The sequence below is a fragment of the Contarinia nasturtii genome, unplaced genomic scaffold, assembly GCF_009176525.2.
Source record: "Contarinia nasturtii isolate CC-2019 unplaced genomic scaffold, AAFC_CNas_1.1 Cnas_scaffold_928, whole genome shotgun sequence".
Taxonomy (NCBI): domain Eukaryota; kingdom Metazoa; phylum Arthropoda; class Insecta; order Diptera; family Cecidomyiidae; genus Contarinia; species Contarinia nasturtii.
The window spans coordinates 1,497,462-1,516,277 of NW_022198275.1; the positions used below are offsets into that span (position 1 = coordinate 1,497,462).

The 18,816-nt window shown below is 33.3% G+C and overlaps 5 protein-coding genes across 10 annotated transcripts; 3 read left to right on the top strand and 2 right to left on the bottom strand.

The window, feature by feature from the left end:
• The first annotated feature begins 109 nt into the window (after positions 1 to 109).
• On the top strand, positions 110 to 1,466 carry LOC116342795. The gene is made up of 5 exons (XM_031770543.1): positions 110 to 299; positions 359 to 464; positions 530 to 850; positions 992 to 1,113; positions 1,192 to 1,466. The coding sequence occupies exons 1-5, from the start codon at positions 191 to 193 to the stop codon at positions 1,338 to 1,340; spliced, it is 807 nt and encodes a 268-aa protein (XP_031626403.1). The 5' UTR covers positions 110 to 190; the 3' UTR covers positions 1,341 to 1,466.
• LOC116342793 (glycoprotein 3-alpha-L-fucosyltransferase A) lies at positions 1,422 to 9,073 on the bottom strand. 4 transcript variants are annotated; one of them, XM_031770539.1, is made up of 7 exons: positions 8,853 to 9,073; positions 4,903 to 5,071; positions 4,727 to 4,841; positions 3,733 to 4,322; positions 3,451 to 3,634; positions 3,239 to 3,358; positions 1,422 to 3,160 (listed from the first exon to the last, which is right to left on the bottom strand). In XM_031770539.1, exons 2-7 carry the CDS (start codon positions 4,986 to 4,988, stop codon positions 2,762 to 2,764), a joined length of 1,494 nt encoding a protein of 497 aa, XP_031626399.1. In that variant the 5' UTR covers positions 4,989 to 5,071; positions 8,853 to 9,073; the 3' UTR covers positions 1,422 to 2,761. The 4 variants fall into 4 exon arrangements, with proteins under 4 accessions (XP_031626399.1, XP_031626402.1, XP_031626400.1 ...); XM_031770542.1 differs by lacking the exon at positions 8,853 to 9,073 and adding an exon at positions 7,261 to 7,896; XM_031770540.1 differs by lacking the exon at positions 8,853 to 9,073 and adding an exon at positions 6,869 to 7,250.
• Positions 9,074 to 10,144: 1,071 nt separating this feature from the next.
• Positions 10,145 to 12,803, top strand: LOC116342799 (casein kinase II subunit beta). Of its 2 annotated transcripts, XM_031770552.1 has the most exons (7): positions 10,145 to 10,254; positions 10,812 to 10,937; positions 11,011 to 11,113; positions 11,179 to 11,370; positions 11,474 to 11,663; positions 11,754 to 11,835; positions 12,363 to 12,803. In XM_031770552.1, exons 2-7 carry the CDS (start codon positions 10,866 to 10,868, stop codon positions 12,375 to 12,377), a joined length of 654 nt encoding a protein of 217 aa, XP_031626412.1. In that variant the 5' UTR covers positions 10,145 to 10,254; positions 10,812 to 10,865; the 3' UTR covers positions 12,378 to 12,803. The 2 variants fall into 2 exon arrangements, with proteins under 2 accessions (XP_031626412.1, XP_031626411.1); XM_031770551.1 differs by having other exon boundaries at positions 11,754 to 12,803.
• Positions 12,804 to 13,300: 497 nt separating this feature from the next.
• LOC116342798 (GPN-loop GTPase 2) lies at positions 13,301 to 14,476 on the bottom strand. Its single transcript, XM_031770550.1, has 2 exons — positions 14,153 to 14,476; positions 13,301 to 14,082 (listed from the first exon to the last, which is right to left on the bottom strand). Exons 1-2 carry the CDS (start codon positions 14,417 to 14,419, stop codon positions 13,369 to 13,371), a joined length of 981 nt encoding a protein of 326 aa, XP_031626410.1. The 5' UTR covers positions 14,420 to 14,476; the 3' UTR covers positions 13,301 to 13,368.
• A 218-nt stretch (positions 14,477 to 14,694) lies between these two features.
• On the top strand, positions 14,695 to 18,553 carry LOC116342796 (actin-interacting protein 1). 2 transcript variants are annotated; one of them, XM_031770544.1, is made up of 8 exons: positions 14,695 to 14,946; positions 15,978 to 16,099; positions 16,266 to 16,356; positions 16,441 to 16,529; positions 16,590 to 17,819; positions 18,037 to 18,039; positions 18,159 to 18,243; positions 18,313 to 18,553. In XM_031770544.1, the coding sequence occupies exons 1-8, from the start codon at positions 14,931 to 14,933 to the stop codon at positions 18,486 to 18,488; spliced, it is 1,812 nt and encodes a 603-aa protein (XP_031626404.1). In that variant the 5' UTR covers positions 14,695 to 14,930; the 3' UTR covers positions 18,489 to 18,553. The 2 variants fall into 2 exon arrangements, with proteins under 2 accessions (XP_031626404.1, XP_031626405.1); XM_031770545.1 differs by lacking the exon at positions 18,037 to 18,039 and having other exon boundaries at positions 14,711 to 14,946.
• Positions 18,554 to 18,816: the final 263 nt, after the last annotated feature.

Here is an 18,816-nt window from a genome sequence, read left to right on the forward strand (position 1 = left end):
AATAGCCAACAAAACTTTGGAGTATTCGGTAAAGACGGTATACCACATTGTATACCACTTTGAGCCCAATTGTCAAAATGAAAGCCTTTCAGTGACAGTTTAAATTTGATTCAATCGGATTCATCTTCGACACATTTGTACCAAAGTTAATAATTTTCATTCAAGCAAATTTGTGTTTTTTTAAGTGACAATGTTCCAAATTATCGGCAGACGTTTTCCAATAAATAAAAGTATTGCAATTGATGCTGTGCAACAATTGAGATTTAATTCAACTAATAATGTTTCAAAACGAGCCAAAGGTATTTTGAGGTTAGAGTTTCAATCAATTGGTAAACTAACGAATACCACTTTCCCAAAGAAATTCGAGATGTTAGATTGGTCGGTCACATTACTCAGTCACCTCTAGTATTAAAAGATGGATCGATGGTTATCGAAGTCAAAACACGCAAACCAGACGGTTGCTAGTAAGCCGAACGAGTTTTTATTATTGTGCTAATTGGAAATTAAAATTCAATAAATCTGTTTGCAGCATAAACAATCGAGCAATCATTCAAAATCGAAAAATATTGGACATTTATGGTGATTATTTGTCGATTGGCCAAAGGGTCTTCCTTAAAGGACACGTATGGGCGCACACCTATGAAACTGAGGAGAAAGAAAATCGTCAATCATTGTATGCGCATGTTAGTGAGTTTTATGCCAGCAAACGTAATCAATCCGAAATGGATACGGTTGAATCGACCAACATCTCAGATGAGAATAGCGTGTGCATTCTATCTCACATTACTTCGGATATCCAACACCAACCAGACTTTTCCACTTTTAATCTAGCTTCACATTTTACGATGAGGTATTTTAAAAACATCTCAATCTCATTTTCATACGAAAGTTTCGATGTTACGTTGTCGCTGTCGAATGAAAATTTGATAGCTGATTAAAAATTATAAATTTTTTACAGATGTATGTTTTTTTTTTCGTTAATCTTCAATAGGAACTATGACACTGGCGAGGAAAAAGAGAAGGTCACATATTTTAATGTGCATGTTCATGACAAAAACTTAATTCAAATCTTAAAACAGAATATACAGCGATTTAATCGCGTTATAGTCAAAGGTATTTTTGATCAATTCTGTTCCATCACTTATTGATTAATTTCCATTTTTCCCATTCTTTTCTTCTGATCAACGCTAGGTATTTTGAACAATAAACCCGATTCAGATATAAATGGTAAAAAGGTTTCTTTTGGCTATATCGAGGCCACAAACATCCTTCGCGTTGACAGATTTTCTCAGCCACCGAATGATTCAATTGAAGAAAATGCAAATGTAGCACCTGAATAAGTTGCTGAAATACATGGATATTGTTGAAATTTTTAATTTAGATAAATAAATATACACAAATATTCTAAGATATGTGTCGGACTTTTATGGCGTAGAAATAAAACATTATTTTGTACGGGTCATGAATCAGGCGTTGTTGATTTCACCTGTCAGAATATTTGGTTCTTTTTTTATGAAAATCAATTCATTACATTCATAGGAAATTACATTCAATTATTGTTTTTACATAAATTCTTCCCTTAAATCTACGACTTTTCTTTGTTTTGCCTATCAAACTAATAAATGGGATAATTATCTTGGACATTTACAATATAACCATAGCTTCTGAAGCTAATGATCCAAAGAGGATATTTTCAATATTCGTCCAAAAACATTACCAAATCGATTGAACTTTCGGAAAATTGTTAAGGGATCATTTCTCAATCCGTTTTTCAGGGGAGTGTGGTTAATTTCGAGTCAGGAAATATGAGGGGGCGATCCGAAAAATTGACGGGAGGTTAATCGAGTCCCTCGGACCTCCGGTCAGAAGCTATCGTTTTAATGCTTACAGACGTCATTCAATTTAATTACTTTTATTGGCTTACGCCTTTTTTGTTCAAGACATATTTCGAATATTTATTCATGGTATTTGGCAAAAGCCAAATTTTTTCATGCTTGTTCAAATGTCATTTTTTACATGGTTGAAATTACAAAATTAAAACAACAAAAATACAATAAATAAATAGAACTAACGAAAAAAAAAATTTTTGTGCATATTACGGTAACCTGTGTTATTGTTTTTAAAAAGAATTATTAATGTTTAGTTAGAAAATTTACAGAGAATGATTTGGTTTCTTATAGTTGCTATTTTGAAAAATATGTCGAAACTAGGCTCGTCGAATTTCAGTTTACTCTAGGGATTTTTTTTGTCGAAATTATGGATGTTCAATGCCATAATTCAAAATGTTTGTGTATTTTACCTCAAATTATGGATAGACAGTAGTTGTAATTTGAAAATAGCCTGTCTATGCAGTAACACCGGAAATCGACAAGCCTGGTCGAAACGTAAATGCAAATTCATATTCCAGTCGCTTATGTGTATATAAATTAGTAAATTGATTAAACTTGACGTTTTCCAATCAAGCCTATCACAGTTGAAATAAATAACTTTTTATACAGAAACTTATGGTTAGTATTTCATGTCTTTTGAACGATTTTAAGTGTATTTTTTTTTTAAATAAATATTTGTACCTACTGAAGCACACAGTCAAGAGGCTTTTTTGTCTAAATAAATATTTTCAATTCAATATGTAATACAAATTTTTATGCTGAAATACTTTGATGCTTTTGTTTTTGGACACGCTTATGTTACCAGCAAATAAATTTGGTTTTGATTTCAAATCGATATCTTACATCGATATCTGTTATACTGGAAAAACGATTCAATCGTCTTCGCTCATTATACTTTTGCGAGCCTTAAAACTTCGCCATGAGCCATTGTGGCATACGCCGGCACCTCTCCACCAATCGTTTATATCTTCATACCACGATGGCGTTGAAATGGCATGCTCATCATGTAACATAGCGCACACACGACACCAAAAATATGTATTGATAAATTCACCCGTTCCTTTCCATTTGAAGTATGAATTATACAAATCATCATTTTTATCTAAAATATTCAAGTATTCGGCTAGCTCTTTTGGTGATGCAAATTCATCCACATGAATGTAGGATCGATATGGTGCGCTGCTTTCATAATCTTCGGGTCGGGCACCTAATACAATCGGCAATATATTCCGATTTAATGCATTCACAAAGAATTTCTCCGTTATGTAATCCTATACATAGATTAGAATTAACGATATTTATAAATATATATTGAAATGTTATAATCATCTATATTAATCAATTTTCACCTTGCAATTGGAATTCTCGAATGCTAAATAAAATTTGTAGTCACGATTTAATATGTCAAAACATTTATCGGGCAAATTTCGCGAACATTTGAATGCGCCGCATGATCCATAAATGTCAACCTGTTTTCACCAATAGAAAGAAAATGATTATTTATGTTTTTCGAATCATTTGTGTTGGTTTGAAAAGGTCTGAAACAAGTCATATCATTTACCTGAATATATTTTTGTAATTCGTGTGCATAGTTAAGTCGACCGTTTCTGGCGCCGCAATTCGATACGAACCACGCAACTTTTTTGGTTTTATTTTGAGCAAAATTTCGCTCTTGTTCCATTTGTTTAATACGTGAATCATAATAAACCCATTTTTCGTATGGTGCAACAATTGTACTGTCTTTTCTAAAAATGTGTTAAAACAGACATCGTTTTCAACATAAAAAATAAAGTCAAATAAGACAAGAGACATTAAACAGATGTTTTTGTTTGATTCTCGTTACCTGTACGTGGCAGTCCAGTTGAAAACATCCGGAAATTTAACATGTTGCGTATGATATGGACATTCTAAAAAATACAGCATGAACAATTGATGTGATGGCCGTTGAATTCCAGTTGGAACGAAATAATCTTTGTATAAAATTAAATCGGCTTTATTGGCCACTTCACGTTTTGTTGTAATGCGGCACGTATTCACCGGGCATTTATTTTTGATCGTGAATACTTCTCGTCCTTCTTTCAAATTGCCCCATGGACCTAAGCCGTTGTACAATAGAATTGTTTTGAGTTTCCCTGATTCTTGTATTTGCTCATAGTTTGGCGGCACGAACATCAATTGATTCGTTATTCTATCATGCCATTGATCTTCCGATGGAAATAATTTTGCTACTCGTTTATTGGTTTTTCGTGATTTTTTTGCCGGTTTTGGATATCGTTGACCGCCAGCTAAGTACCATGGTTTCTGTTTCACTAGCACACTTTGATCATAATTGTCTATTGCCGGCACTTGATTACTTTGTCGACTATCCTCGATATACTCATTGAATGGATTCGTTGATGTCGTTGTTTGTTTAAGCGGTTGTGGTGTTAGCAACTATAAAAATTTATATGAAACAAAACCAGACATTAGATGAAGATATATTTTTCCAGCTGAATCAGCTCAGGGAGCAAAAGTCAGGTGTCTGTAATGCATGTATTTTTATAACTATAACAATTTTTTCGAATGTTTTCACTTCATTTTACCACCTGGCGCGAGCTCTCTGAGCTGAATCAGTTGCAGCTGAAAATATCTCAATATAATGTCTGAACAAAAAAATCGACTCAGGTCAATGAACATAAATACCGCAAACGTGTGTTTCAATTAAAACCATGTGGAATTTTTGAATTATCACATATGCGTTAATAGACAAACTGAATTTTAATTGAATTATATCACTAAATTAGACCGAATAGATAGCGTCGGTTGGATGTACCGTTTTACTCGTTTATTTGTTTTACCTGTCTTGAATTCACGCTCCCAATTGTCTCCGATATTTCATTTGAGTCTAAATTCTGTTGTGCACTCCTGTCAACGCTGTCTTCATGAATTTTATTCCTCCAAATATCTTTATATCTGAAAATACACAGTGCTCATTGATGTTTCTTATCTTCTTTGTTTCACTTTTTATACATACCTCAAACTAATGCCAAATATAACAATTATTGTAAACCCAATGGTGAGTGCAAAGCACTTTTTCAGCGAGAATTTTGGAAACCGCATTTTTTATGGTTGGCTCCACGATGGCACATCAATTGTTATTTCGTAACCATTGAGACATTTGTATTTTCTTCAGTACGAATTAACTGCAAATAAACCAAAAGATAACTAACACTTGGAAGTTTTGTTTTGCAATACATTTATACGAAATACTACCGTTGAATAACCAGGGCAATGCAAAACAAACACCAAATTGTTAACGCATTAAATGCTCTGGCAGCTCTTATCAGTTTTACAACAATTGTTAACTTAATTCAACGTATTCTGGCCATTTCTTTCAATAATATCTGGTTGGCTTTGCTTTATTTTGCACACCATTGTTGAGACATTTGCATTTTTGATTTAAGTTGCCGTATACCTTAATATTGAACGTCATATATTATGTGTTAAAAAAGTACAGGCAACATTTGGAAAAGTCAATGTCAAATTATTTATACATATAAATCCACAAAGCAGCCAAATATTAATTTATCATGAACAAAACAATGTTTGTCTTGTCCTGCTTATAACCAATACACGATAATTCATCATTGAACATTGATATATTGCTGTATTTATAGCGTGAAAATGTTTTTATCATTTGATGCATTTGATTATTAATTTGAAGAGGTTTGTGATAAGAAAAAATTAATACATGTTCACTTTAAATGTGATATATTTCTCAATTGATCATTGCAAACTTTACTTTAAAAGGAATAAAAAATGTCATGAGACTTGGGCTTGTTGGATTTGGTTCACTTTCGAGAATTTTTTTTGTGGGTAATTCCATAATGTTTAAATTCCAATCTAATAATTTGAAATGTTGATTTATTTGATCTGAAGGACAGTTCTAAAATCAATGATTTGTCAAATATTTTGTTTATAATGACTCATGACTTCAATCGAATTGGGTAGAAGCTCGAGAAATTGGTTAAAATAAAATAGTGTATGGCTTGCTGCTATTTTATACGTGTATATTCCTAGGGGGTTCCGACTTATACGAATGTATCATATGTGAGCGAATGTTTCATACATATTTTGCGAATTGAAGCAAATGGTCAACTGAAACTAATCACAGAAATGTTTATGTACAAATCACAGCAATATGTCGCACCTTGCAAACAGTATGCGGCATTCGCGAATGGTTTCGAATGAAATATACGAATTTTCATAGATGTTGATGCGAATGAATATACTTTATTTCGTATGAATAGGAAAATGTTTATATTTTGCGAATAAATTGCCATTCGCGAAAAATCGAAAGCCCCTAGGAATATTCCTTATCAGTGTGAAAACAGCACAATAAACGTCTTTCATATCACGATAGCTCACTGATTTGAACCATTTTTACTTCTGATGCGCATTACACTTTTACGGTAAATCACCGGCCTTTCCGATTTTATTTCATTAAAAAATTTGATTTTTGCACTGTTCAACGACAATTTTGGTGGCCAAAAAACGTATTTATTTGCAATTCAATCCCTTTGCCGGTTTTTACCACAATTCCACACAATTAAAAGTTTGCATTTATTATGAATAAAACCTTCTACGGTTTCCAACATCACGAGCACTCATTTGAAATCATTTTTATTCAGCTGTTGTATCAAAACTTGGTTTATTATCACCGAAACTATACAATAGAACTAACTCAAATGACCTCTTGTATCAAAATGACAACTCGCCGGAATAAAATTCTAAATAATGCCACTAATTCGTTCTAATGTTGATGCTAATGAAAACTCAATTTTTTTCTTCTTATTTATAGATGATTTCATCAATTCTATGTTTACGTCTTTTCCGCCTGGATTGTGCTGAGTGTTCATTGTTCAAATATAGTTGTCATTTGAAAGAAAGAAAAACATCTTATTGATTTTATACAAAAAAATATGGCTTTCACAACTTACACAATCGAGTTTAGGCTTTTGAACAGTAAAAATATCATACTCATAAATAGAGATGACAATAAATGGCGATTTGACGCTTAATACAGAATAAGTACGCAGTTAATTCGGAGAATTGGAGTATTGATTGTGTACTGTTCTCCCTTGCACTGTGATATTGCCCGATTATTAAATGTCTTTGTGATGTCTTTCTTGCTATTGTGTTGCGCCTCATAAAGAAATGATGCAGTTATTTTTTTTTAGCCGTGATTGCCTAGGTCGATCGCCAACGACGACTTGAATAACCAAATTGAAATGCATTCAGGATTTTTATCAAAATAATTTTTAATGCTTTTGTGAAAAACCAATTCACTGATTTTTTCCGTTGATATGATTGTCATTTTTGATTAACTTACATTTCTGTATTCAATTGTTTTGTGAACCGGGTGTTTTTTTTAAATAGCTGAATGGACTATATATTTTTTATTTCTTGCATATCCTGTGTAATGTCGATTTTAGAATTGTTGGTCAAGGTTAGCTTTATTATTATAACAAATTAAGTGCAGAATGTTATCGTTGAAAATGAATGTGATTCACTGATTGATGTCATTACAATATTTTTATTTTATTTTGTCGCAGAACAATTAGAACGTTCCATAACACACCGACTGTCGACGTATAATTGTATGGTTTTGATCATACAATTGCCTATTTTATTTTAAAAAAATGTAACTCGATCGCACATCTGTAAAGGCAGATTAATTATTAATACTTATATCATGTGTGAAATTTTCACATACAATAAAAAAAAACGGCAATATCGAGTATATGCGGGCGTTTGTCACAGCTGTTGCGTTTTAATTCATTTTACCTCGAAAATAAACAATGTCGCGTCAGTATAAAACTACAAATTTAAACAATGTGTCATTGTTTATCAGAATTTCGTGGCATCTGATAAGATTCCAGAGGATTTACCTCTTGTTTATTCAAATATTGCGATGATAATTTTATGCAAATGAACGTCGAATGAATTGAATAAATATGTGCGACACCATTCGAATACTGCACACTTTTTTGAAGAAGTTACACTTGCTATTACCAGTTAACTAAGAAAAACAATCTTAAAATTGGCAAATTTGCATTTTTTAAAATATTTTTTTTGTTCAATATCTTTTATATTTAATAAGCAAATGTCATAAATACTCGAAAAATAATGGATTTCTTTTCATACAAATTGTAATGAAGGAGAAAACGAATGTAGAAAATATGTTGTGTATGAAAAAAAATCCATTAAATTCGTGAAAAAAGTACAAATTCGAGTACTCAACATTTCATCACATCAATTTTTTTTAAAATAAATATCTCTAACAATCCAAAACCTTTTTTTGAAAGTGTACAAACAAATTTTTGCCGCACTTTTAATCGATCGATGCAATTTGGCTCGAAAATAAATCGGCTTACATATATGTCATAGAGTCCTTTAATGATGTCTCAGTATACGTTCCGAATACATTAAAAAAAAACACGAAAAATTGGAATGTACGAGCAAAGCATTTGATTCAATACGGTGCGTTTGAGAGACACGGCAGAAGCTCTTGACTATATAAAGCTGTATGATATCACGAATATAAAGTGGATAGTATGTCGATTTTTTAGTGTATATACGTGGATGATAACAAATAAATCGATTTTTTCTCATTCAAAAACAAATCGTTCATTCTACTTCAAATTTGAACACACAAATCTGAAAAACTGTTCCTTTTTTGAAATATTTAGTTTCAATAAAAAAATCCCGTTGTTTCTGATAAGATTTTTTTTGCATTCTCACAATTATAAAAATTATATAAATTAGAACCATTTGGTCAAACATAATCATATAATATTTGTCAAACAAGTTAATTTACTGAATTTGTTCTCATCAGAATTCATGCCGATGATGATGGCTTGAAAGCAGAACAATTTTATTGAAAAATGTTTCATAAATTTTCTCTTTAATAATGACACTCACTTTGATTTTTCTCTCACCATCACTTTTGTAATAAACTACGTAAAAAAGGTCGATATTTATTTGGGCAGTAGTGTTAATTGATGGTTAAATGTTGTGTGTAGCAAAAATGCAAAATTGTTTTAATTTTGTTGAATAAAATCATGATGTTCGAGATGAAAAACGTCTTGAATATCACGCAAAATGAATAAAATGTCTTTCTCTCGCTCTTTCAGGAGCGTTGAAAGGTGGTTCCGACACATACATACATACACAAACGCAAGTACAATTGTATCGCGCAACGTAGTCGCCTATTTGCGGTACATGGAGCGATAGCAACCACTGTTGAACAATACAAAATAACATTGAAATAGAGCCCTCCGAAACGAGTTGTCGATTCCTTTTTACCAAATAGCTTGCGTTACAGTGCAATATGCCTTTATGCGTTTGCACACTATTGCTAAGGGATGCTACACACTCACAGAAAACCATAGTCTACTCTGAGCGTCGTGCTCCCTTCTGTTGCACGGCGTATGTCAGGACAATGCTTTGCCTCATACAGCTATACACATTATACAGTTTTAAATGTTTCAGCTGTTTTATGCACATCACACATACAGCAGTTCTCATTGTTAACAACAACAATTCATTTATCTTACGGAATAGTTAACAATTGAATACTATTCATCTTTTTGTTTGTCTCAAATTACAAGCACTATATATTTATAACACAATTTTCGGATTCTACGCCGTTGCACAGGCAACATATAATTTGCATTTCATTATTTGTGCTTTTTGATCAAATGTTGAAAATGCAAATTATTTGTGATTATTGGATGTTTATGGTAAATGTACTTTACACTTTCTTGGGGTTATTCATTCCATATAGCGAATATTGACAGTAAAGAACACCTACAATTGATGGAACAGCCGAATTTAAACTGTTTGAAACATAAATGTTGATATTAATTGTGAAAATTTAATTGATATTAATTGCGAAACGTTATCATGGTGATTAACACAACGATCGTTAATTTCACCCAAAATCGACAATGAAACGCCCCTTAAAAATTCGGAAGGCTCAAGTATACTTGTATACAGATATGTATTATAATACAACAACAGAAATTGATTCATGTGGTTTATGTTTTATTTCAGACTTAAATTCTTGTCATACATTTGATTTTAATGAAGAAAAAAAAATCAAATTCAAAATCTGGGAATTGCTTGCGAAACAGTTTGGTTGCCAGTCATATACATTTGGCGCCATCTGAAATTGTCTAAACGAAATATTGACATTTCTGTCAGAATGAAAAAGTTGTGTGAGCGAGAGAACGAGAGAAACTGTCTCATATTCGTCGCACACAAACATCACTCAGCCATTTTTTTTACTTTTGTATAAAATCATTAAGCGTGCACGTCAAAGGTACTTGATAAATTTTTTAGTTTTATAAATATATTTTCCGTATTTTTGTATTAAATTTATTGTGGTCAAAATATTTTCGTTTGCCCAAAATTGGTGGTGTGATATAATTTAGCGTGGTATTGTTTAATTGCATTTAGCCTTTGACCATAAATAGTTTGGTGATAGTTTGTTTAGGAATTCCATTTTGGAGAGAAAAAAAAACTCGTTGAAACTTCTGAGTCCATTCATAATCAATTTAATTCCAAATAATCCGCACATGAACGCGAGCATTACCACAAATAATACAAAAATATTGTCAATGCTATTTGCTCTCTATTGATTTTTTTTTGTGTTGCGGTGATTTATTAAATTGTTGGTAATATTTGCGACATCTTGTTTGCCACAAAAAATACTAACAACAACGTCGTACTTGTAACTTGCAGGTGTTAAGCATTACCAATTGCAAACGATTTGAATCAAAGTGCACATGGTTTTTTTCATTCCTTTTACAAATTGTAGAATATATGAAATCATTGCAGCAGTTCATGAATAATAAATAAAAAATTCTTTTATTGCAGACATCAGACGTATTTTTCGCATACAATTGAAGGTTAAGTTAAACACAAGTCAAAATGAGCAGCTCCGAAGAAGTGTCATGGATTTCATGGTTTTGCGGACTTCGCGGTAATGAATTTTTCTGCGAGGTAAGTCTTATCTTATTTTGTTTTTCTTTAACCAATTTCAATTGCTGAGCTTATCAACCCTTTCTTTATGCAGGTCGATGAAGACTACATCCAAGATAAATTCAATTTGACTGGATTGAACGAACAGGTTCCCAATTATAGGCAAGCTTTAGATATGATTCTAGATCTTGAACCAGGTACGATTACATGCCGACAATGTTTATGATGTATTTTTATTAAATGTTTGATTGTGTCTTTACAGAGGATGAATTAGACAACAATCCAAATGAGTCTGACTTGGTTGAACAGGCCGCCGAAATGCTGTATGGTTTAATTCACGCTAGATACATTTTGACCAATCGTGGTATTGCTCAAATGATAGAAAAGTACCAAAGTGGTGAATTTGGCCAATGTTCGCGCGTTTACTGCGAAGGTCAATTCATGTTGCCAATCGGTAAGTTTGAGCGTGCATCTCACTATTTCGCTATTGAGTACAATAATATATTTTTTGCTACAAATTTATGGTGACTCAATCGCTTTTTTCTAAATGTGTTTAGGTTTATCCGATATTCCCGGCGAGGCAATGGTTAAAATTTATTGCCCGAAATGCATTGATGTATACAACCCGAAATCTTCCCGTCACCACCACACCGATGGCGCATATTTTGGTACCGGTTTTCCTCACATGCTATTCATGGTTCATCCTGAATATCGTCCCAAGCGTCCAACCAATCAATTTGTTCCAAGGTGAGTGCAAATTTAAATAAGAAAAAGAGAGAGCTTTGCATCTCATGTGAAATATCGATATATATTAACATAATTCCGATAAATTTACAGATTGTATGGATTCAAGATTCATTCGTTAGCCTATCAGATCCAATTGGCAGCGGCTGGAAATTTTAAAATGCCTTTACGAGCGGTAAATCATGAAAATAGAAATTGAGCGCACTAACCCAATTTGCTAAATCTAAATTTCAATTGAACATACAAAACTAATTAGCTAACCCCGACTTTTGTCTTTATGTTGCAAAACAATAAATCACGAATCTATTTCCGTTGTGTGAAATAAAAAAAATAGTACTTTTACCAAAAGTGTTGTGTGAGTGCTGGCCAAACGATTAAATTAAGAGAAAAAGAAATGGGTGGATGGAGGGTAATGACTGTGAATAAATTGCAACATGATTGAAAAAAATGGACAAGACCATACAGTTTAAGCACTATTGGTGAAAGTATTATACCAAAATCTTTAGTTATATAAACGCTGGTAATGACGAACATAACCACGGTTCCCACGCTTGCATTTGTTGCATTTCTAACAAAAAACCACTTCATCTAATTGTAACTGTGAGCGCACGCCATTCATCATTATTTTTTAACTCACTCATCCGTTTAAAAGTCGATACAAATCAACAAAAAAACAATCCTTTTGCCATTGTTCAATTTCAGGATCAGAGAATGTAATGAAAATAAGAATTATCGAAAGGATCGCATTAAAATAAAACACTGACCATATTTGCAACCTGATTTCAGAAATGAAAACAAACAATTTTTTTGTGTTGAAAAGTAATGGAGAAGAGAAAACGATGGAGATGGCCCAAAATGTAACAAAAAAAACATCAGCAATTTCTAAACAGCGAACAAGTGTGCGAGAAAATAAGGCGTTTGTTTGGTTTAAATTTGATTTTGTAGATGGAATATACAACATTTTGGAGTTATAATGAACAAGGACTAGCGTCTCCAAATGACAAAAAATAAAACACACACACACTCTAAAAATAGAATAATATAATCCATTTAAGACATACACACATAATAATGAACAAATCAATCTCAGTGCAAAGAAAGTTGAGGAGGAAACAGAAAAAAAAAACATATTATTTAAAAATCAATTTGTAATTTTTCATAAGATCAAAAGCAACTGTTCTTAATTTGATTTCATTTTATGTGTTTCGATTGCATTTGAAAATGCGGGCATATGTACGAATATGTGGCAACATCTTTTTTTTGATAAAAAACAACACACAAAACCATATTGTATGAAAATCAGGGCAAATCAAGTTAGTTTTCAATTGCTTATTCTTTTGTTTTCTTGGAAATAAATTAAAAAATAAATAAATCAAACAAAATAACAAATTAAAAAAAAAAAATGAAAAAACCATACAATTTAATTCCATATTATAATTTGTTTAGCGAAATAAAGAGAAAAACACTCAGATAAGGCACATTTGATTCTATATTCAGTTCGTTTAGAATCGTTTTTGTTTTGTGTTTCCTTTATTTCTTTTTATTTCAATTTTTTTTCTTCATAGGAACAGGAACTGCATAGAACATAAATCAAATGTATTTTTAATGAAATAATTGATAAAAGAAAACAGTGTATGAAATTTTCGAAGATAATTTCATTTGATTTATTTCAATTGGTGTTTTTTTTTTCTTCGGGTGGAAAATATCTTTACATATACGGTTCAAAGTCTTTTGTGAATTTGTCATTATCATTTTCGGCGCCAATCGCACAGGCTAGCATTGCATTGATTGATTTTTCTTCGGCCGCTCCATAAACGTATCCATTTGCTTTGTCGATGATATTTTTCAATCTTAATAAACTATCACGTCGTTTTACATCTAACGGTTGAAATGTAACTAAGCTATAATCTTCGACCATTGATACAATGGCTGCATTCAATTTTTTATACTTTTTCATGCCCGGTGAATTGTCCAGCGCCTCCAGAAGATATTTTAAATCCAACACTTCGGTATAAAAATCGATGTTGAATGCCAGCTTTGCTTCGAATTGCTTCAGCAGATCGGCTTTGCTCAGAACATTCACGTGCGGCAATCCCATCTGTAACATTGTATTCAGCGATAGCAACAGTGTTGAAATAAATTTGGTTGGTTCTGAACAATAATGCGAATCGATGAGTTGAACCGTGCACAGATGATAGCCAAGTGAATGTAATCGATTGAAAATTCGTGTCATTGATTGATGGTGTGTGTACAGTTCAACCTGTCCTGGACAATCGAAAATGAAATAATTGGCTGTACTTTGCTTCAATTGACTCAGTAACCAGTCGAAATTCTCTTCCAAATACTCCATACAGTAAACGAGCGCGCCATTTGGCCCGAGTTTTAAATGTTCCATGACATCAGCAATGGTTACCAACTTCATCTGCAATTCATTTTTTTTTTATTTGAACATTTATCTTCACTTGGTGTTTAGATAACTCGATGTTACTTACAATATCAATTTGTGCATTGTAGCTCATTTGTTCGTTTGCCGGGTCCAAATTGACGACAGCTACTTTACGTTCCAATTCCTTGTAAAATTCATTTATGTGATGGCAATAAGTAGTTTTGCCACTGCCCGGGGGACCAATGACCAACTGACCATACAGAGGATCGCGAACTTGTCGATTACAAACATTTACATTTGGTACCATCATTTTGTTAGCTTTTTGTCGGATATAAAAAAAAATGTGCAAACAAATCAAATCGTTTGTTTTCATCGACACTATTTCTATTAGACGTCAAAGTGCTGCCTGTCAAATGTATGCGTGTGTTCGCGTAATCATTGTGGTATGATATATAGTTTTGCCATTGACATTGAGCGTACCAGATGAAAAAAAAAGCCTATATTAAACAAATGCACTAAACGTTTCCATTGTGAAATATTTATTTGAATTGCCAAATATGGGAAAAAATTTGTTACTTAGTTAGCGGCTTTCCATATCTATTCACTTCAGTTTATGTGTGTGTTTGTATGCGTGCGTAAACGCATTTGGGTGTGTGTTTGTGGTGCTTGATAGTATACTAGCCCGTACTGGCTGAGACGGTCGGCTTCTCGCGTACAAAACACACAGTATTCGAATAAACACAGAGAACTTTTCAGCAGCAGACCGTATTTTTCTGTTTTTTATTTTGTTACTAAATTTCATTTAATATCTTCATTGTCAAATTTGCGATAACACGCAACGCATTCGCACTCATTTTATTTAACAATTTAAGTGAGACTTAGATATGTCATACTCAACGAGTAAGTGTTTTTGTTTTTAAATTGTGTGTGCAAATCAGTGTTTTTTTTATTTGTTATAAATTTTTGTGCTGTGCATTTCGCTTGAATGACGGTGACTCATATATAATCGCGCCGACGATATCATTAATTCATTGATATTATGAAGCGAATTTACGTTTTTTTTTTGTTTCCTTATCGAAATTCCAAAGATTATCGGGATTTCTAGCGCAGTTTTATTTGAGAATATTATTTTGGAATTTGGAATGAGAATGCATATTAGAATTTTTATATCGACATCCAAGTGACCTCACCTCCTTTTCAGCATTCGCGGCGATGATGCTGTATCCGTTAACGCATCAATGCTTATTCGTAGCGTTTTTTGAATTTTTAATTTGTTTACCATACACATTTGCTACCTGAATCAGAACAATAAAAATGGTTAATGGTTCGTTGCAAGTCTTATTTAGCCAAGTTATCAAAGCGGAAAAGTCCAGATAACTAGTTTTTGTTTCGTATGAAATACACTTAAAAGGTTGCAATGATCTCAATCGGTTGGAAATATTTATAATTTCTGTGGAATTTTCTTTGTGTGCAATATCGTAACAGTGCAAAAAAAAAGAATGTTGATGAAAAAAGCAAAACAAATAAATTCAAGCTATTGTGGAATGTGTTTTTGCATTTTTGCATCATCAATTTTATGTCTCCAATTTTATATTTTGAAAATAGAAAATGAAATGGGTTCAGTTAAGTTAGTCAAATGGAACTTTTCCGTTCGGTTGCTTCGTCATGTACCGCGCATTATGTTTATTTATAAACGACAACGATATTTGTGAAAAATCAAATGGAAAGAAAACAAAGTCCCACATTCAGTGTATACAGGCTTAACATCTATTATCTATGTCTTTCCTCTACGCTGCATATAGCAAATGCTTGGAAAAATGATTTTCTTCTCGACTCTTTTTTGACTTGTGTGTGTGTGTCTCTGTGTGTGTTCTTTGCTCCGCTGATATAATATTTCTTCTTTTTTTATTCGTTTGATTTGTTATTTTTAGAAAACATTTATGCAACACTGCCGCGTACACAGCGCGGTCAACCGATTGTATTGGGATCAGATCCAAAAGGCAAAAATTTTCTGTACTGCAACGGAAATTCGGTCATAATCCGTAATATTGATGTGAGTTCATACAGATGACAGTTACCAAAATATACGCTTATGATGAGCGAATAATTTATTTCAAATTTATTTCGCGAAATTGAGATTGTACATAACTCGTGTACAGTTGAAATGTTTTGTTTTGTCTACTTTGTAACGTAATGTGTTTATAAATATTTCTATTTAGAATCCGGCCATAGCCGATATCTACACCGAACATTCGTGTGCTGTGAACGTTGCTAAATATTCACCAAGTGGATTTTATATTGCTTCGGGCGGTGAGTGTTTGAAAAATATTTGAATTCAAGAAGAGAGCAAATCTAAATCGTATCACATTTTCTCTCTGTCTCTTTCGCTGTCAGATCAATCGGGCAAGGTACGGATTTGGGATACTGTTAATAAGGAGCATATTTTGAAAAATGAGTTCCAGCCAATTAGCGGCCCAATTAAGGTAAAATAAAATAATGATTATTTATTCAAACTTATTTTCACATGAATTCTATGTCTTTAGGATATTGCATGGTCGGCTGATAATCAACGTATGGTGATCGTTGGTGAGGGGCGTGAACGTTTTGGTCATGTTTTTATGACTGAAACTGGTACATCTGTCGGCGAAATAAGTGGTCAATCGAAACCATTGAATTCATGTGATTTCCGTCCGTCGCGCCCATTTCGCATTGCAACCGGTAGCGAAGACAATACAATTGCCATTTTTGAAGGTCCGCCATTCAAATTCAAGATGACAAAACAAGATCATGGTCGTTTCGTACAGGCTGTACGTTATTCACCGAGCGGTCATTTGCTTGCATCGGGTGGTTTCGATGGAAAGGTTTTCTTGTACGATGGCGCAACAGCCGAATTGGTTGGCGAAGTTGGAAGTCCAGCTCATAAGGGTGGTGTATATGCTGTAGCATGGAAACCAGATGGAACACAACTTCTTACATGTTCCGGTGATAAATCGTGTCGCTTGTGGAACGTTGAAACCAGAGAGCTCATCACCGAATTCCCAATGGGTTCAACGGTCGACGATCAACAAGTTTCGTGCTTGTGGCAAGGAGATCATTTGATTACCGTATCACTGTCTGGTTTCATTACATACTTGGATGTAAATAACCCAGATAAACCATTGCGCATTGTAAAAGGTCATAATAAACCGATCACTGTATTGGGGTTGAGCGATGATCGTAGTACGATTTATACAGGCAGTCACGATGGTGCCATCACCAGTTGGAATTCAGGAAATGGAACTAACGATCGTATCGGTGGCATCGGCCATGGAAATCAAATAAATGGAATTTGCTCGGCCGGTGATGTTATTTACACTTGTGGCATCGATGATTCATTGCGTGAAATAAGCGTTGAAGGTAACACTTACACGGACACCGTTGTTAAATTAAACTGTCAACCAAGAGGATTAGATGTGATTCGTGAGCAAAATATTGTCATTTTGGCATGTCAACGCGATATTACGGTTGTGAAAGATAAAAAGAAGTTATTCTCACTTCCCATCAAATACGAATCAAGCTGTGTGTCAGCAAATTCTGAGTCATTGGACGTTGCAGTTGGTGGAGACGATAGTAAAGTGCATGTTTATACATTGACCGGTGATCAATTGAATGTTAAGGCTGAATTGGATCATTTGGGTGCTATTACAAATGTTGCATATTCTCCGGATAAAAAATTCCTCGCTGCCTGCGATTCAAATCGCAAAGTCATTGTCTACAGCACCGAAGAATACAAGGTAAGACATTTATTCAAAATTAATCACGCGACTAATGTATGTTTTAAATTCCCTTGACGTTTGTTGTTGTTGGTTTTTCTCGCTCTCCTCTTAATAACACTGTTTTACATCTTTTTTCCATTCACATAATAAATCGTTGCACATACTTTTTAATGAATATCACATATTGCAATCGCGCACACATATTCTACTTTTATGATCATCAACTAACACTCAGATCGTAAGTATTCTTGAATGCTAATCACACTAATAGCTAATTTATTCCATGCGTCAATTCAACTAATTACTCTCGATGACATAAATGATGATTTAAAATTGAAAATATCATTTTAATTACAGCCGGCTCACAAACAAGAATGGGGCTTCCATAATGCACGTGTCAATTGTGTAGCCTGGTCACCAGACTCGAAAATGGTTGCTAGTGGTAAGTTGAAATTTATTCGTTGCAAATGCAATATGCGATTTACATCTATTTCACTTCTCTCGTCAAAAGGTTCGCTCGATACAACCATCATAATTTGGTCAATGACCAATCCATCAAAACATACCACCATCAAAAATGCGCATCCACAATCGCAAATCACCGGTTTGGTTTGGTTGGACAACGAAACACTCATCAGCACTGGACAAGATTGTAACACAAAAATCTGGCAAATTGAATCAATTTAAATACAGACATGGTACTGAAGATGAAAAAAAAAATCAGTCACAAGTTGCATTTCATTTTAAAAAAGGAACACTGATTTCAATTGTAATCATATTCATCGATATAATATGTATGAGAAGGATTTTTCATCGAAACGGACACTCTCACCAGCAATAATCATAAATGATATGAAAACCCCTCTTTTGTAATTTATTTCAGTTTTTTAAACTATTAACTCTTTGTTTCATTCATTTTTCTGATTTGCTTTTTCTTTTTCTTTTTAAATGACAAATAACCTGCGTCTTAAGAATATAATGTAAAGGAATTGCAAAGATTGCCAATAAAGTACCG

Coding starts and splice junctions, on each gene's coding strand:
- LOC116342793 (XM_031770539.1), bottom strand. CDS start 4,988: ATGCGGTTTCCAAAATTCTCGCTGAAAAAGTGCTTTGCACTCACCATT. Junction 4,323..4,726: donor GGAGCGTGAATTCAAGACAG/GTAAAACAAATA, acceptor AAATTTTTATAG/TTGCTAACACCACAACCGCT. Junction 3,635..3,732: donor AACTGGACTGCCACGTACAG/GTAACGAGAATC, acceptor ACACATTTTTAG/AAAAGACAGTACAATTGTTG.
- LOC116342795 (XM_031770543.1), top strand. CDS start 191: ATGTTCCAAATTATCGGCAGACGTTTTCCAATAAATAAAAGTATTGCA. Junction 465..529: donor CGCAAACCAGACGGTTGCTA/GTAAGCCGAACG, acceptor ATCTGTTTGCAG/CATAAACAATCGAGCAATCA. Junction 1,114..1,191: donor TAATCGCGTTATAGTCAAAG/GTATTTTTGATC, acceptor GATCAACGCTAG/GTATTTTGAACAATAAACCC.
- LOC116342798 (XM_031770550.1), bottom strand. CDS start 14,419: ATGAAAACAAACGATTTGATTTGTTTGCACATTTTTTTTTATATCCGA. Junction 14,083..14,152: donor ACAATGCACAAATTGATATT/GTAAGTAACATC, acceptor AATGAATTGCAG/ATGAAGTTGGTAACCATTGC.
- LOC116342796 (XM_031770544.1), top strand. Junction 16,357..16,440: donor ATTTTATATTGCTTCGGGCG/GTGAGTGTTTGA, acceptor TTTCGCTGTCAG/ATCAATCGGGCAAGGTACGG. Junction 18,244..18,312: donor CTCGAAAATGGTTGCTAGTG/GTAAGTTGAAAT, acceptor TCTCGTCAAAAG/GTTCGCTCGATACAACCATC.
- LOC116342799 (XM_031770551.1), top strand. CDS start 10,866: ATGAGCAGCTCCGAAGAAGTGTCATGGATTTCATGGTTTTGCGGACTT. Junction 11,114..11,178: donor GATTCTAGATCTTGAACCAG/GTACGATTACAT, acceptor GTGTCTTTACAG/AGGATGAATTAGACAACAAT. Junction 11,371..11,473: donor TCAATTCATGTTGCCAATCG/GTAAGTTTGAGC, acceptor AAATGTGTTTAG/GTTTATCCGATATTCCCGGC.